The sequence below is a fragment of the Sturnira hondurensis genome, unplaced genomic scaffold (assembly GCF_014824575.4).
Source record: "Sturnira hondurensis isolate 20B ecotype Veracruz unplaced genomic scaffold, ASM1482457v3 Scaffold0005493, whole genome shotgun sequence".
Taxonomy (NCBI): domain Eukaryota; kingdom Metazoa; phylum Chordata; class Mammalia; order Chiroptera; family Phyllostomidae; genus Sturnira; species Sturnira hondurensis.
Window position 1 is genome coordinate 89393 of NW_028078124.1, and position 18979 is coordinate 108371.

General features: G+C 41.2%; 1 protein-coding gene across 1 annotated transcript; it reads right to left on the reverse strand.

Moving 5' to 3' along the window:
* Positions 1–12916: 12916 nt before the first annotated feature.
* Positions 12917–13849, reverse strand: LOC118987897 (olfactory receptor 2A2-like). Its single transcript, XM_037047243.1, has one exon. It carries the CDS (start codon positions 13844–13846, stop codon positions 12917–12919), a length of 930 nt encoding a protein of 309 aa, XP_036903138.1. The 5' UTR covers positions 13847–13849.
* Between the last annotated feature and the right edge of the window lie 5130 nt (positions 13850–18979).

Genomic DNA, 18979 nt, shown 5'->3' on the forward strand with positions numbered 1-18979 from the left:
CCACCTGAGCTATTTACCCTCTTATTTGAAGCAGCTGACACATTTTGTGTGACATTATTTCATGTCCTACCTCCTCCACCCCAGGTTTCACATGGTCCATGTGAAAGAAATGACCCCAACACCAGCACATGGATTTCCTCTTTGACGTCTTTACATCTACATCATGAAAAACAAGAGATACAAATTTCTTATTATTGTCTCCTCTATTGTTTTCTTCTCAATCCTGGTTTCTGGCTTGAGAGGAACCCCTATTTTCCAGGTGAATGGCACCTGTAATTACGAGACTCTTCACTGTGTATGAATATGAGGAGAAGGCTCCTAGCTGTGCAGCAATCAGAGAGTTTATCTTTTCCTGTAGGGAGAAGATAACTAGGCAGACCATCTTATTATCGTTTTTGGAATGTGAACTCTCAGTAGAAACTCCAAGATGTTTTCAGTTTATCTGATTCTCAAATGGAACCTATGCCCCTGGGCTTTTCTGAAGGACCCACAAGATCTGTGGCCCCTCCAGTGTCTGGGTCTCCACCTGCAGAAGCTGCACAGGGACAGGCTGCTGCCCCTCTTCACAGGTGCATCTCTCTCCTCTGTGGGGTTTATTCCAGGTCAGAGTATGTGCTCATGAGAAATTCCCACTCAAAAGAAACTGTTTTATGCTGGGAGGTGATATTCAGTGTGAGTAGTTTTGGCCCGAGAGGACTGCAATAGACACCACTGTGGCTGTGTGCAAAAGACTGTCAGTGCTGGCTGTTCTTTTTTCCTGACTTCCACAGGGCACTGCAGGTCAGTAGAACTGGTGCCTAGATTTCCTCCTTCCCCACCTCAGGGACTGTCTGCCTTTTGTGCTATGGGCAGGGCCCTGACCTCCCTTAGCATCTCTCACACTCCCCTCCCAATGTGTGGTGGTCTGTGTTATCTAGTCTCAATGATGAGAGTGGTGACATCCAGAGCAAGATCTCTCCATGAAAAAGAACCTTCAAGGAAGCACTACACTAATTCATTTCTTTGCTGAAACCAGCTAAAATGTAAGTTTTTCCATACAGTTACTTCTTCCCTGACTATCCCAGATGATCAGCTCATGGTGATGATCTTCTGAATGGAAATCACCGTATGTGATGTAAGTATCTCTCCTATCATCCAAAGGACTGTATGAGTGCGAGACTGCTGGCCAGAGCTGGGGAAGTGTGACAAAGCTTCAGAGCTGAAGAAACTCAGAGTAACAGGACCACCCAGGTGAAAGAGCTGCTTCTGCTGACCTCATGAACTTTGTATGTATGTCACTAGTGTTTTAGTCTCACCGTGATAGTTTCTTCTCTGTTCCAGTGTGTGTCTGCTTAAGAGATTTAATCTTTTATTTTATTTTCATGTTGCTTATTTTTAATAGCAAAATGATAACTGTGGTAATGAAAATAAAAATAAAATCATAAGCACATCAAAAATAAATTAATTCATTTATGGAGATACAAAACTAAAAAATTATAAGCAAATGTTCCTACTGACTGATAATGCATTGACTTATGTTCAACAAAATTATTTTTCCTCATGTTCAGAGATTAAATATATCTCCAACATTACTTACTGTGTACAACTGTGTTTGAGTAGAATTTTGCAATACTGATGTGCCTTTCTCTCACTTTCCATAACATAGCAGTATTCTTTAATTGTAGGAAAAATTAATCTCAAAAACTTAACACACGTTTACCTAGAACATTCGCAAATGTACTGATATTTATGAAAGTGAAAATCTAGGATTTTGTCTGTTTCTTCCAGTGATCAAATTCTCACTGTGGTTTTTGTAATAAAATAGAAACCGTGTCTTGGTCAATAGACCCTGTCAAACAGAACATGCTTAACATACACATTTTTTAACTAAGAATGACAATCATCTATTTAACAAACATTTCCTCAGTGCCTATTTCATCTACAACTATACTAATTGTAATGAGACATAAAGATGTGTAACACATATAGAGATAAAAAGTTTATTATTTGGTGAGAAGGACTCTCAGCTTCAATAAGTGACATTAGATTTGAATCTCCTTCTGTCTTTGATATGTCCTGAAGTTTCCCCATATACCCTTATAGTGAGGATGTCACTGTTGTTATTGGCCAAGCCTGCACATTTGTTTTGTTTCTGAAGAGCCCCCCACAAGAACTTAGCCTAACTTTCAAGGGTAGAATGACCCTCTTTTCAGGCTGTCTGATAGCCAGCCCTTCATTGGGGCCCAGAGATGATCCAGCAGGTGGCCACCGCTCTCTGTGTTGTAAATGGCTGTACGCTACAATGTCATGGTTCAGATGAGGAAGGTGGGGTGCCCTGCAACATCCATGTGGTAGGACTGTGAGGGCAGTGGTCAGCCTAGTGTGTCAGCACAAGAGTATTTTGGAGCCATTTGCCTACACACCCAAGAGTCCACCAGCCTGAGAATGCTCAGGTAGTAAGGCCTGACTGCCCTCTCAGGAATAGACAGTAATTCTCAGCACTTTTAAAATTACCAAATTCATGCACACTCATGAGCATTTACATATGAGTGAATTAAAATTATATCCATGGTCTTAAGAGATGAAACTTGTAATTACTTGGGAACACACTGTCTGTTCCCTGAAGCCTTACCGTAAGGCCTGTCAGATGTAGAGGGTTTAAGACTTGTTCCCTGTGTTGAAGGAATTGTCCCTGACTGTCCCTGGAGGAAGAGCACTGGGGACCAGGCAGGGCTCCTGTTAATGTTGTGCTGTTTCTACATGAACTTGCAGAGACCTCAGGGGCTTTAAACTTGAGACAGAGGCCATGAATGATGGCAGTCAAGCTCTTAAAATGATTAGCGTTATGAATGCCTGCTTCTCTACATCTTGTAGAGGGTGGGTTCCATGGAACCAGTTAGGGTTAGCTTGAGAGAAAAGAGTTCGCCCGAGGCAGGATGTGTCCCTGTCTGAACTCAGGCTTCATAGATATAAGAGAGAAAAGATTATAATATCCATGAACAGCAACTACTGAGTCCTTATGTTTCTGAAAATCTGCCAAGTACTTTAGAGTGACCACACAGTTCAATATGATGACAATGTTCACTTACAGATGTGGAACTTGAAATCTGAATGGAATGTTTCCAGTCCTCTGAGTGTGGCCAAGGGATCACAGAGCATCTCTGAGAACCTTTCCAAGGTGCTACCAAGTCTGAACTGCTTTCACAATAATGCTCAGACACTTTACCTTCTTCATCCTCATTCTCTCTGCAGTGCACAGTGGGGCTTTCTGGAGGCAACATGACACTCGATGAGGTGGCAGAGAGAATGCAGATGTCAACCCAGCTGTTCTCTGCTCAACCAACACTTAAAGCTTTTTCAGAACTGTAAAACACAGCTGCTTATTTCACTATTTTTATGTTCTATGGAAGATAGGTATCATCAAAATACATTCTCTAGGTTAACATACAAAGGAAAAAGTTCTAAAGGAATTAAGCGCACATATTTAATAACCTCACTGTTTTCATTCCTACGTGAGACACACACCAACACACACACTCACATGAATAAAGTGTCTTTGGGTCCTTAGTGATTTTTCAGGGTTCAAGGGGGTCCTGTATAAAGTGACAGATGACCAGTTTCACAAGGGGCAGAGCAGGAAGCATGTGAGTCCTACTGGACATCAACCGAGATTCAGTTTCCTGTTGCTGCAGCACATGAACACAAACGTGTGCACAGGCTTCCACCAGCACTGTGTGTCCTACTGTCTCCCAGGCCCAACGGGTAGGAAGCCTGGTGGGTGAGGCTGCATCCTTGGCACATGATTTGCTGGTGGAGACAAAGGCTCGGGGCAAATATGCCCCCATAACTGTGGCCCTGCCTGTGGCCTCTCCACCTTCACCCTTCACTTCCCCCTCTGACTTCCTGCTCTGCCAGGGGCCAGGGAGAGGTCTCCTCTCAGGAGGCTCCCCTGACTGGGTTCAGCCCACCAACACAGCCTCCCTGGTTAAGGATTAGTTGGTGGGCAACATCCCTTTTGTATACTCCACAGACCAGACCTGGACTAGATGACCAGTGGGCTGGAGACTTGAAAGGCCTTCTACAGAATCCCACCTGCCAAGTGAGTTTTTTCTTACCTGCTGTGCCTTGTCCCCACTTTTAAATCATGCATTGGTCCTTGGGAGATTCCCCCTTCACCAGTGTGTTCGTTATAAGTCCACCTGCCTCCAGAACTCCCTCCCCCAAACCGTCCCAGCAACTCTGAATCCCACCTCAGAACAACACAATTTCCATTCCTGGGCCTCACTCTCAGGTATGGGATTAGAATGCTTCAAGTGTTGCTTCATTTTTAATTTACATAAACCTACCTGCATGATCAGTTGGTTGCACAGTCCACCCACATGACCTGTGGACTTTATACAGCAAAATGGCCAGACCTACTGGACATTGGTGTTTAAGGGGCACATAGACAACAGATGCAATCATGGCTTATTTAGTATAAGAAACAAGGTCCCAGCATGGCTCTGCACCACACCTGGAGGAGCCACTGGGGGCCCAGGATAACTCAAGGTGACAGCTGTATCCTAGAAAAGCCATGACATACATTTCCATAGTTAGGTGCTAACTTGATTGGTACCTGCTCCCCTTTGAGATGAGTAATTCTTACCTTTTGACAACCTGTGCTGAACTCACAGGCAGAGAAATGAGCAGATAGTAAGTTACCACCTTCCTTGGCCTCTATTTTCCACTGGTGCTACATTCTAAGGCATTCTTAACACAATCTTCCTATACTTTTGACCATCCAGATCAGTATTCCAAATGACTTACATACGCAAGGCAGGTGGAACTTCCTAATCTGCTCATTCCCAGGGAACAGATCTTTTTCTAAAGACTTTTCCTCCTATTTAAAAGGAAACTCAGCATGTCAGGTGATGCCATAAGACCCACTCCTCTATCCCAAACCCTTTTGTTCTGTTTTGTGGGACAGCCCACCATGCTTGTTATTTCTGTTGTATATCAATGGCAGGAGTGCAGTTGCAAGGTATGTTTTGGCACCCCAGAAAAATGGGGTCCTCTATAATATTACTAGAGGTGTGTTATACCAATCTCAGCATACCTTAGTCTGGTTATACCACAAGGCCTCCTGGAAAGTGTCTCTTGCCACACAGAGCCCCTTCCCAGGGAGTTTGTACCTACCATGTGAAGTCCATGTTTTCTCCCCATGTAACCCATTGTCTTATGCTGTTGTGTTCAATAACATTCCCCCACAGAAATAAACACTTACCTGTGCCCAGTACCCTAGGTGATACCTTCGTTCCATTAAAGCAGGGGTGTTTCTTAGCATGTGATCATCAAGGTGCACAGTTTCACCATAATCAGACATATGAGAATTGAAGAATGGATGGTCCGAAGGCCAGGTGGAGAGTGGTTCCTGAAAACCTCTTCTCAAAAGAGAGCCTGTGCAGCAGAAGCAACCTAAAATCTAGGAGTCGAGAGTTACTGCTACTTGGCAGAATTCTGCCCTGGCACCAACAAATGATCCAGTTTATCATCCTGTCATGTGACCAAAATGTATCCCAGTAAAGGCTACTCAGAACTGCATACTTCCACTTGACCTTGGCAGCTTCTAAGCAAGGTTGTCTGAGCAAACGTGTGACATCACCAGTCTGTGAGTCTGGCATAACTGTGCTAAGAGACAGTATCATTCTGCAGGGGGGAGTCTTTCTTGAGGCTGTGATGTAATGTTAGATTTTCTTACCACCCATTGTTTACCCTCAGCTCCCCCTCCTCCTCCTCCCCACTTATCCCTGAGTTTCACACAGATTCCCTCCTTTGGAAGGGATACTAGGCTCAGCCTGTGCTGTTACTGATCACTGGCAGCTGAGCATGTGTCTCTCATTCCAAACACATTCCCAGAGGGTGGGGTCACACAGGGGCAGACTGGTGGGCCACCTCACCCACCAGGCATCACAGCTGAGTCACTGTCACTTTAGTGTTGCCAGATGTGGTGAAAACACATTAACCCCAGTTGCCATCAGGAATTCTGGCCCAAATATTTTCAGGTAGAGCTACAGGGTCTTCCTTAGGGATTAGTCCTGCTTCTGGGAAAGGGAAACAGAAGGTTGGTATAATGTGAAGGAGAACTGCACAGTGGAACCTGCATCCCCCACACCCCTTCCCTCAAGTACCCCCAGAACAGTGGAGGCATCGTGAGCATTATATGATAGTAACTTTCATACAACACGATGGGTACAAGGATACTGGGGAACTACAACAGTAAACACGAGTTCTGAGATGAACTAGCAGAACTTCGTGAAGCTGCCAACACGAAGGGCACACAGCAGAGGCTAGGTGCTTAGTCTCCAGAAGGACCGAGGAGTCAGGGATCGGACATGATTCTATGAGGAGAATGGGCGCCCCACTGGCACTGTGGCCCCACTACGGAATGACGAGGCTGGCTCTGGGAAGCTGAGTGACTTCGGCTGGGCAGGGGCCCCTCACTGCCACTGCCAAGAGCTGTTGGCAAGGCTGACAGTAGCAGCGGGGAGACAGGAAGGAGCAAGGTCCTTTTCCTTGTGACGGACTCCCACTCTCTTAGTGGGAGGTTGCCGGTTTGTCCCAGTTGTCACACATACAGGGGGCAAACAAAGGATGTTTCTCACATTTATGTTTCTCTGCCTCTCTCACTCCCCTGTCTCTAAAAAAAAACAATAAACATGGGCTTCGGTGAGGATTAAAAAATAAAAATCATTAGTCCAAATGTCCCACATAGGTTAAGAAAAGTGGTAAACTGGATACCATATGCAAGGGTCTTAAGTTTATCAGTAAAGAACTACATCCACATTACTAAGAGCCCATTAAGGGACAAACACAAGAATTACTTAAAAACACTAATGGGAAGGTGAGGTGTAGATGGATGGAAAAAGAGGTTTGCTGATTCCTTACCTTGAAGCAAGCGTGCCAACTACTCACCAGCAGCACTGTGAGCCACAGGCCTTTCCTCTGAGGTCCAATCTATGTCACACTGACAGCGAAGATGCACAGGAGAACAGGTGCTGCTAACTAAGGGTGGATGACCAGAGGGAAGGAGGGCTCAGAAGTGACAGCCAGTCAGTAAAAGTCAGACTTTTGCTACTTTCTGATGTATGCACGCATAAAACAGACTGATAATGGGATGTTCTTCCGGGACTGGTTAGGATGGCTGGGTGAGATGTTGGATGGTGAGTGCTATTGATGTGTAGTGCACAGCACTGAGTGAGGGATGGACAAATACTGTAGCTTTTCTCATAAAAGCCCATCTGATCTTCATGTTCAGTGATCTCTCCTCCCCACAGGAGCTAACTAGGAGTTGGTTGGCCTTTCATAATCTTCTTTTATGATGTAGTTTTTAAAATAAAGACAGAGATTAATTTGGAGAGGTTTTTCTTACACCTTACTCTCTTTAGGATGTGAGTGTATTTCTTTGTTTTTATTTCACATATGTTTCCATTTCAGCACAGTTGGTGTACAAGCTAGTACTGGTTACATTGTTTTGCATGTAAATATAGTGATTTGACATCTTCAAATCTTCCTACAGCATGAAACACAATTTGTAAAAGTTATAAACAAGCATCATCCTACAATCTGACAACGAATACTATACTATCATATGTCATAGTTTCCACAATGTACTGGGTATACGTACCATGATTGCAGTTTCATAACATTTTAAAATATTGGTTCATATTTTCCATTTAAATCTTATAATAAGTCTTTCTTGTATATCTCGGAAGTCTACAGAGTCATCATTTTAATGACTGTATAAAGTGCTCTCTGAGTTAAAATGGAATAATTGATCACTTTATCATTGTGTTAAATAGGAGTTTACAACTTTCATATTTAAGATAATTCTAGTGGGGACAAAAGAGTCACATTCAGTAATTATATCTCCTCAGGTGAAGGGCACATACTTGTTGTTCTGATCAAGTCTGCTCACTCTCAGTGTCAGATGCAGAAAGACACTGGAGGCAAGAGGCCACCCACACCTCAAAGCGGGTTACAAAGTACACTTTATGGTAACACCCTCAGAGGTCACCTAGGTGTGTGGGACACATCCCCAACCACTCTGTTTGAGAAGTAGAAGGAATGAGTAAACATCAAAATCTGCCATCAAGGCAGATGAGTGAAGCACACTGTACTAGTCACGTACAGCATCTGGTAAAATGCCCCGTGTCAGAATAAGCATTCTCATGATGTAAATGACACAGACTTGGACTAACCAGCGTGCAAGTGCTGGTGAAAGACACTGGAGAACATGGAAACAGTCTGTACATCTACATAATTCACATCTCAAGGCTCAAAAGTTCCTGGGCACCATGAACAGCCCAAATTGTTTCTGTGAGTCTCAATGCCCAGTTCTGCCCTGTGGTAGGTAGTGGCACAGCATTTTACCCCCAAATATGGAAACAGTGTGAAAGGCTCCTACACCAAGGAGGTAAAGTAAAAGAAGGCAATCTATTTAGTACCTGCATTTGTGCCCAACGACCTCAGAAGCAAAAGCACTTGAAAGTCACACAGGTTCCTGCCTTCTTGGAGCTCCTCTGGGAGCTGCAGACACTCTTCTCTATTTCTGACTGAAAAATAATGGGGAATTCTCAGAAAAAGGGGTTTTATTCCCCACTGGGCTTTACCTAGTTGGCAGCCTTGGGGTCTCACTGGAAGGTGGGGCTTTACAAGCAGCCCCCTGCCACAAAGAAGGAGGCAGACCAACTCTCTTTTCCTGCTTCTGCTCTCGCCCCTGCAAGACACACAGTCACAGAGCACTGCTCTGAGATGACCTCACTCATTACAGAACCCAGATACACTGTGCTGTTTGGATATTGTGCATCCCAGCACTGCCCTGTTCCCCTAACCTGGTCCAGGTGAAACCAAAAGGAAGAAGGTTCATTGTGACAATGAGTAAGCTTCTGGCATTAACCTTGATATTTAGGCTTCTCCCCTCTGTAATCTGGGTCCCATGAGTTGCAACACAGGTGGCATGTAAGCACTCAGAAGAACTATCAGGGTTCAAGTGACAACTGAAGTTGTTGATGTGCTGTAGACAGCTAGTTATGGAGGAACTGGGGGTGGCCTGGGGACTCCAAAGTGTGGTCAAGGTGTCCTCATGAGGCTTCTTAGAACCTGGCTGAGGGAGTGTTTTCCAGGGGACAAAGCATTGGAGGTACCCTCTAATCTCTACCCCGAAGTGGGAAGATTTAAAGTCCAGCCTTTCCAGGGAGGGGAGGAAAGGACCCAATGCAAGGTGGCTTCCCTCAAAGCTTCATGCCTCTTCTGGGACCAGGAGAGGATCTGCTACCTACGACATTATCATATTTATTTGTCCTCTGCTGCACTCTCATACTCAATTTAATGGAGTCAAAATGTTATTTTGGAAATATCGTATCAATAAAGCATGCAGTGTACAACTAATTCATTCCTTACTGTGTGATTCCTGACTTTCTGGGATCATGACGTGAATTGGAAAAACTGAGCAGTTAATCAAATTTTGGAACATGTCCACCTGTGCTCTAAGTCCACATCTCCACACTGATTAGAAACACATTCAGGAACACCACAGATGCCTTCTGATCATATGAGAAGCCTGGGACATACTAGGCAACCCATAAATATTGGCACCTATTTTCTTCCCTGTTTGTTTGATGTTACAGGCGATCTTCAGAGAATCTGGAACCTGATACACAGGTGACAAAACTAGTAGCCAACTGACCCTGTGAAAACAGTAGTTTAGGACACAGTTTTCCAGGTTTGACTTCATCTGACCATCAAGTATAAAAATAACAATTTTAAGACAATAAGTAATGAAATATTAATGTTTATGATACCAAACCAACTATAACCTTGGGAAATAAATCACCTCAAAATGACATGTTTTGATTGCATTATAAAGGTGACATTCTTGTAACTTCTAAAAGTGATCAGAGCATGAAATGCACATAGACAAAACACAAATATACACATAGGACATTGACACACACAAAACAGGTAGCTCTTAACTACAATAAAGATGTTCTCAGGTATGCACATTATCCATCAGAACTGGGCACTTCCTGTCATCACAGCTCTCTTTTCAAACTGCATTTATACCTCCTATGTTTTAAGCAAGGTTCTCTAGAATTTTGATTATACTTTCTATCTGAAAATAGAATGAGTCAAAACCAACACACCGATCATTTAGATGAATTCCAAATGAAATTATGGGAAATTGGTTTTCAAGTCATTGGTTTTTCACCCACATGGTAAATGTCCAATTAAAGAAAAAATGGATATTCAGAAAGTCATGGTAGATATATAATTGATGGAAATAATTATCATTTGTAACGAAATATATTTATCGAGTACTGTGTGTTAAAGGTAAAGAGTTTGATGTTTTCCTTTGCATCTTGAAAACAAGAGAATAAAGAATTGACTATGGCTTTTTGGGCAGAGCCTGAGATATGGACACTTCAGTTTGTAGGTGCCTGGGTTATCACTGTGAGAGCTATGACTGAGTGAGGGGAATGTATTCCTACAGTTTGGAGAAATACCTTCAAAATAGTTCAATTCCATTTTCTCTGATGTTGGCTTCCTTGAATCATATTGTTATTTTTAGGCATTTCTCAGATTTTTATATCCTCACCCAAGGACATGCTAATTGATTTTAGAGAGAGGAGAAAGGAGGGGCAGAGAGAGAAGAAGAGAAACATCCATTAGAGAGAGAAACATTGATGGGTTGCCTCTCATATTCACCTTGACTTGGGACTAAACCTGCAACCTTTTTATGTGCCTTGAGTCGGAACTCAACCCATGATCTCTTGGTTCATGGGATGATGCTCCAGCCAACTTAGCCACCCAAACAAGGCTTCTCAGATGTTGGAAAAGAGGAGTGGGGCATTTAATTTGAAGACCCAAAACCATAAAAATTCTAGAAGAAAACAGGCAATAAAATCATGGATATTTATTCTAGAAATATTTTTGCTGGTATATTTCTTCAGGCAAATGAAACAAAACAAGGACTAAACAAACTGAACTCCACCAAACTGGAAAGTGTTTGCACAGCAAAAGAAACCACCAACAAAACAAAAAGACCACCCAATGAATTAGAGAACATACTCACCAAAGGTATATCTGATAACACACTTACAATGTGCTAAATCTACAGAGAACTCAGGCAGCTAAACACTAATAAAAAGCACTACAACTAAGAATTGTCAAAGGACCTGAGTACACACTCCTCCAAAGAGGACTGACAGATGGCCAATAGACAGAAGAAAAGATGCTCAATGTCACTGACTTCTAGAGAGATCTAAATGAAAACCACAGGGTAAATCATCTCACACCTGTGAGAATGGCTATCATCAGTAAATTAACAAACAACTAGTGCTGGTGAGGATATAGAGAAAAGGGAACCCTCCTCTACTGTTGGTGGGAATGTAGCCACTGTGGAAAACAGTATGGAGTTTCCTTGAAAAATTAAACATGGAACTGCCTTATGACCTAGCCAATTCACTTGTGGGAATATATCCAAAGAAGCCTACAACACTACAGTGAAAGAATATAAGATGAGGCACAAATAGTATTATAAAACTTTATTACAGAACCTCTTATCACAAAATCATAAGCATGTAATTCTGTAACATAACAATATCACACCCATGCACCACGTGACATTTTAGGTGAAATGTTCAAACTAAAACTACAGATTATGACATTCATATTATTACCCTAGCAACCACACTTCTGCCTGTATACGCAGAACCTGTATGTGCAGTCCAATGCTCATTACAGTGTTGTTGATAATAGCCCAAAACTGGAAGGAGCTCAAGTAACCATCAGTAGAGTAGATGAGGGGATAAAAAAGACATGATACATTTACACCATGAAATACTACATGGCCACAAAAAGAAAGAAAATTTTACCCTTTGACAACATGAAAGGACCTGAAGCGCATTATACTATGTGAAGTAAGCCAGTCAGAGAAAGATCAATACTCCAGGCTCTCATTTACATGAGGAATGTAATGAAGAAGAAAAACTAGCAAACAAAAAAGAAACAAACTCATACATACAGAAAACAGACTGACAGCTGTCAGAAGGAAGGGGTCGTGGCCTGGGGAAGAAAGGTAAAGGGTCAACTTCCCCAGCATCCTTTCTCGCCACATTCCTTTTCCCCCTTGACCACTCAGCTCTGTCACACTTGTCCCATGCTGCTTGCTGCTACTGCAGTCATCTTCAGTTGAGTAGTTCAGACACTATAAGAATATTGGCGGAAAAAATTTCAAAAATTTCAAGAGGGGATTTAAGCTTGCTCTGTTAGAAATAATCATAACCAAAGAATAAATGTAAACTTTGAGTAATGCTCAAAATGTTTACCTCTAGAACCATTTAAACATTTACTAATACATCTCCTGCTTTTGACCTTTAAAATATTTGGGGATTTTTTTTACATAGCTTCTTTTGCAATACACATTTTGCAAACTTTTTTGCTTTGCTACTAAATTATTTCACCAATGAATTTAGAGTTTTTTAACCTTTCATTGCATTCACCACACAACTGGTGAGGCACATTCATATAACTGTGAAGTATCTTTTTATTAAAATTTCAGTCCACTTTGGAAGGAATCTCATAGTGCATTACTTTTACTGTGCATACTTTCCAACTACCACAAGGTGATAAGAAATAAAATATCTAAGTACAGAGAAGTGTGTTGATACAATTTCCTCACATTTAATTTCTTGCCCATATAATATTCCTAGTTTGAGAAAATGAGAATTCAATTTTTTTAAGAAAGGAAACACTAAAAATTCCAGTAATTTAGTAGTCCCATTTTAACTTTAAAAGCTATGCTCTTTAATGGAATTTTACCTTATACTCAGGGTAGAAGTTGAACAATTACTATTTGTATAGGAAACTTGTAATTCAGAGAACTCTCTGAATTTTCCATTCACCTGGACCTCACCTGTAGCATCCTACACAAAGCAACCTTCACCTGAGCATTTCTCAGGCTGTAGATGAGGGGGTTCAGCACTGGATTAAAGAGACTGTAAAATACAGATAGAATTTTATTCTTCTCCCCTTTTTGACTGGAATCAGGGACCATGTAAACCACCATGGCACAGCCAAAGAAGAGCCCGACCACACAGAGGTGGGAGGAGCAGGTGGAGAAGGCCTTCTTCCGGCCCTCCCCAGACTTTATCTTCAGGATGGCCCGGAGGATGTGCATGTAGGAGACCAGCACCAAGCAGAGGGGCCCGACTAAGACCAAGATAGAAGCAGCAAAGATGACCATTTTGTTGATCCAGGTGTCAGCACAGGCCAGCTTGAGGACAGATAAGAGCTCACAGAAGAATTGGTTTAGTTCCCGAGACCTGCAGAAAGGCAGCCTTTGAAGGAGAAGCACATGTATAAGAGCCAGGACAAATGCCAACGACCAGCACATGGTGGCCAGGACTCTGCATACAGTCCAGCTCATGATGACAGTGTACTGGAGGGGGTGGCAGATGGCTACATACCGATCGTAGGACATTGCCACCAATATCAGGCATTCAGTAGGAGCAAGAACCAAATACAAAAATGTCTGCATGATGCATGGGACAAAGGAAATGGCTCTATTCTGGGTCATTAAGTTTGCCAGCATCTTGGGGATATTGTTGGAAGCAAAGGACATGTCAATGATGGCCAGGTGGGAGAGGAAGAAGTACATGGGGGTGTGTAATCTTTGGTCCAGACAGATGAGAACAAAGATCATGCCATTTGCCAACAGACTGAAGGTGTAGAGCAGAGAGAAGACCCAGAAGAGGAGAACTTCTGTCTCTGGGCTGAGCTGCAATCCCAGCAGCACAAACTCTGTGGCCCATGACCGGTTTCCCCCCATTCCTTACAGAGAGCTGGTCAAGAACAGAATTGGGATAAAGATCAGGACTGGAGAATCAATACAAAGTGGAGTTCATCTCAATGTGAGCTCAGAGAAAGGTTGTATCCTTGTCACTCCTTGAAAGCTTCCCCTTCTCCCCCAAACTCGTTACCTGTTTTTAACTTTCCTATGAAATAAATTGAAACTTATAGAAAACAGTCAAGAAGTATGCAAAGAACTTTAATATAACCATATGCCCAAATTTACAAATTTTACTATTTATTTCATATTTGCAGTATAATTATTTTTCTATATTATTAAATGTGAGTATTGCCTTTTTGTGAAGCACTTGAGATTAAAACATAAATAGACATGATACCCATTTACCCTTAAATTCCTCTTCTTTTTCTACCAAAACAAAGACATTTAGTAATGTAACCACATTATCATAATCCCGCAATTTGATAAAAACCTGATTCTTTAATCTATCATGTTCTCTCTCTACTTCCCTCACCAAGGGCCCAATCCAAAATGACATATGAGATTTGACATAATTTATCTTTAGTCTCCTTTCACCTGAATTAGTCGCTCTGTCTTCTTTTACCATTCCTGACCAGTGAATTTTGGAAGATTGTAGTGAAATTCTTCCAAAAGGAACTGCATGCAGCTCCTCATTGTTTTAATCAGATTATTCAATTTCTGCAGGGAAATTAAGTATCTTCCTTTGTGCTTCACCAGTAGGTGCATGAGGTTCAGTGGTCCATCATCTGTGACACTCACTCAGATCGCCTGGTGAACATGGTGTCTCCCGAGTATCTGCATTATAGTATCATTATCTTTTTCTCTCATGTAATTTCTGGAGCAGCCATTAAAGTTACTACATAATATTCTTTTCCTCATAGAGCTTCTCAGCCACTAATTTCAGTGCCTGTTGATTATCTTGTCTGACTCGATTGCTAGTACTGATTATTGCGAAACATGCTGTTGTTACTCCATCACTGCTGTTGCATTTATTGGTTGTCAATTTCTTCATAAGGAAAGGCTCTATCATCTACCTACCTATCTATCAACCATCTGTATATCTTTATTCATCTGCATCTACCATTTTTCTATCAGCATCAATTTTGTAATCAAGGGATTATAATTATTTCTTCTCTTTATTTATTCATTCTTACTTATTTTAGGTCTAAACCCACCAAGCTTACCCTTTTGTTTTCTAACACATCTCCATAGTTTTTGAGCACTTCCTTACTTCTGATGGCTGTTTCACACTTTTCTCATACATTCCCCACTCAAGCCATGGACACACACACTTCTCCAAAAGGGTGTGATTATTCTAGGGAAGAGTCTTACTTATAAACCAGTATCTTAATGTCAATAACTTATACTTTTATCATGATTTCTGCCACATTTCTTATGTCCTCTTTTAAAACAGCAAGCACAAAATTTGGCAAGGAATACAAATTGTTCCTGGCATAACAGATTCGCAAGTTTCTGAACATTGAAAACAGCTTAACTGACTTCCCTTTTATAGAGTCAAATCTATTTCACTAAGTTAACATTAACGTTGAAGAAAACAGTCAATATTATTTGGTAGTTTATTTTTAGGCAAGATATATATTTGTAACCAATACCTTATTAATTATCAAGTTTATATTATTTTTATTACTACTCAGAAAATCACAGAGTTGCACAGTCTAAGATTAAAGTTTAAGAATATGGGTCATTGTGTGACTATGGTGGTTCTTACCTTTTATGAGTTATTGATGTGAAGTTTGAACATTTTCTTAAGAAAACACTAAGAGACTCTATTTAAGTGGAAAGAGGTAATACCCTGAAAAAAAAAACAAATAGGCATTATTAATAGTGTGTGTATGTACAGAATATTATTTGCCACCTCCAATGCTAACCACCAGGTCGGCTGACACAGTCACGGCTTGGGGATGCCACGTCCAATGCTAACCAGGTCGGCTGACACAGTCACGACTTGGAGATGATGGCTTCACAGAAGCGTTTTCCAGCAGGACGGACGTGGCATTAGTGGATATATGGTGTTGCTTTTATTCTTACTGTTTCTTAGTATTCTAACCTTTGCACTTCTGATAATTTGGAATCTCCTAGAATTAATGACCACTCTCAGAGAAAAAACAACAGTTGGCTCAAGTCCTAAGCAATATCACCCTGGCTGAATTAAGGCATCGTACTTTACTTATTTGTTCCTGTGAAAGCCACCCAAGAAAGAACAGTTCAGGGAAAAATATGTATTCCCACAGAACTGCCTCATAGAATAGCAAAAACCCCTTTAGAAAATAGCCCCTGATTGTTAAAGAGTTGTTAGAGTAACAGCCCCTCATTTACCTTGAATAGGAATATATATCAGTTAGAATTAGACAGGCATAAAAACAGAAGAAGCTGGTTAGCTATTACAAACTAAGCACTTAGAAACAACTACCAAGAAGTTAGAGTCCTCAGTATACAAAAAACATTTTAGACAGCAAGATAGATAGCTAAGTTAGATATTACAAAGGCTTATAATGAATTTCCTAACCTCTGCTCGGTCTAAGCATACCTGTTGCCCATGACAATTTCTGAGAACTTTAATAAACAATAAGACATTCAAACTGTATACATAGAACTATTTCAAATTGTCTGATTAATGGTTTTCCTGGTCAAAATAACTTTTGTTTAACATAACTAAACCTATGGGAACTTTCATACTTTTCCTGGTTACCTTTGTATTGATTTTATCTGCTTAACTGATCATGCTGTACACCTGTAAATGTTAATCTATGCCAAAAATGAAAATATAAAAAATCAGCTTGTACTTGCAATAAACGGAAGAGTGCTTCACCTGCCTTTGAGCTGTGTAGTTGCCTGTTACCCAGCGCCGACGCCCACTCTCACCTGAGGACCCTTAGATGAGCTGTGGCTGGACCGCAGCAATTATTTTACTGTACATTTTCATATGTATTATGAATTTAAAATTTGTTAACCAATAGTAAAATTTGTTAATCAATGTTGCTGGTTTACCACTTTTTTCATTTAGAAAAATATCAGAAACTATTTCCCATGTCAAAACATCTATGAAACATGTTGTGAAGAGCTGCACATATTTCTTTGAGTATATGTATTTTATTTATTATCTCATTTGGTTTGTGCAATATAATGCTTCTGTGAACAAATTTTGAACTCATGAATACTTCCGTTAAATTCTGAGATTTGACAGTGCTCAGTTAAAGCTGTCACACAATTTATGTATCTGTGTTCATGTACTGCTCTGTCTCTAGTCATCTAAAGATCAAACTACAACATCCCAGCAGCAGGAGACTCAGCTCTGTCAGAAACCACCCAGTGGGAAGGATGTCTAACTCCACAGTCCTGAAGTCCTTACTTCTGAATTCACCTCAATTGTGTGGTTGTCACGCTTGGGGGGCTGCTCTTTCTTACCACGCTACCCGCCAGGGGGCACGGGTTCTCTCCTCACACTCAGGTGAAAGCCTGCTGGACTTCACCTTCCTTCGATCTTCAGTTCACTCTTCTCTGTGATGGATGTTAAATGCTCCACAGAGATTAGAACAGCCTGACTTGCAATGTGTGAAGCTATTTGGTCACCAGGCTGTACATCATTCTTACTCTCAGTCTACCTGCCACCTGAGCTATTTACCCTCTTATTTGAAGAAACTGACACATTCTGTGTGACATTATTTCATGTCCTACCTCCTCCACCCCAGGTTCCACATGGTCCCGTGAAAGAAAGGACCCCGACACCAGCCTTTGGATTTCCTCTTAGATGTCTTTACATCTACATCATGAAAAACAAGAGACACAGATTTCTCGTTATTGTCTCTCTAGTGTTTTCTTCTCAATCCCAGCTTCTGGCTTGAGGGGAACTCCTGTTTTCTAGGTGAATGGCCCCTGTAATTACATGACTCTTCAGTGTGTATGAACATTGGGAGAAGGTTCCTACCTATGCAACAAGTACAAGTTAAACCATTCCTTTAACACAATGAACATCAATTAACCCCTCTGCCCACAGATGATGCCACTGCACCACACAGGCCTTACAGTGAGGTTTCAGAGGGGTGGACAGTGCATGCCTAAGTAATGTCAAGGTTCATCTCTTAAGACCATGAATATAATTTTAATTCACACACTTTGTAAGGATTATGTGGGTGGATGATTTTGGGAATTTTAAAACTCCTGAGAATGACAGTCTATACCTCGGAGGGCAGTCAGGCCTCAGTAACTGAGCATTCTCAGGCTGGTGGACCCTCATGTAGGAAAGCAAATGTGTCAAACACACACATGTGCTGTCACACTGGGCTGACCGTTGCCCTCACACTTTTACCTCAAAGGGTGTTGCAGGGCACCACACTTTCCGCATCTGATCTGTGACATTGTAGGATGTAGCCAGTTACAACAGAGAGAAAGGTGGATACCTGCTTGATTGTCCTTGGATCCTATTGAAGGGCTAGATGTCAGAGAACCTGAAAATAGGGTCTTTATACTCTTGGGAGTTAGGCGATATTCTTGTGGGGGGCTCTTCAGAAAGAAAGCAAAATACATGTTTAGCCAATAACAAGAGTTACAACAGTCATATTCTCACTATACGTGTATGGGTAAACTTCAGGACATAACAAAAATAGAAGGAAATACAGATAAAATGTCACTAATTTAAGCTGAGATTCCTTCTCACCAAATAATAAACTTTGTATCCCTAAATGTCTGACACACCTTTATGTCTCATAAGAATTAGTAGAGTTTTAGATGGAACAGGCACTCAGTAAATGTTTGTTAAATAGATGACTGTCATTTTTAGTTAAAAAAAAGGTGTGTATGTTAAGCATCTTTTGTTTTCCAAGACTATTGACCAAGACATAGTTTCTATTTTATTACAAAAGCACAGTGAGAATTTGATCACTGAAACAAACAAGCGAAGATTTAGATTTTCACTTTCAGAAATATGAGTATGTTTGGAAGATTCAATGTAAATGTGTGTCAAATTTGTGACATTAAATTTTCCTGTAATTAAAGAATATTGCTATGTTTTGGAAAGTGAGAGAAAGCCACATCAATATTGCTAAATTCTACTCAAAGACAGTTGTACACAGTAAGTAATGTTTGAAACATATTTCATTTCTGAACATGGAGAAT

Bases quoted from the DNA above. Each gene is read 5' to 3' on its own strand.
- LOC118987897 (XM_037047243.1), bottom strand. From the start codon at position 13,846: ATGGGGGGAAACCGGTCATGGGCCACAGAGTTTGTGCTGCTGGGATTG.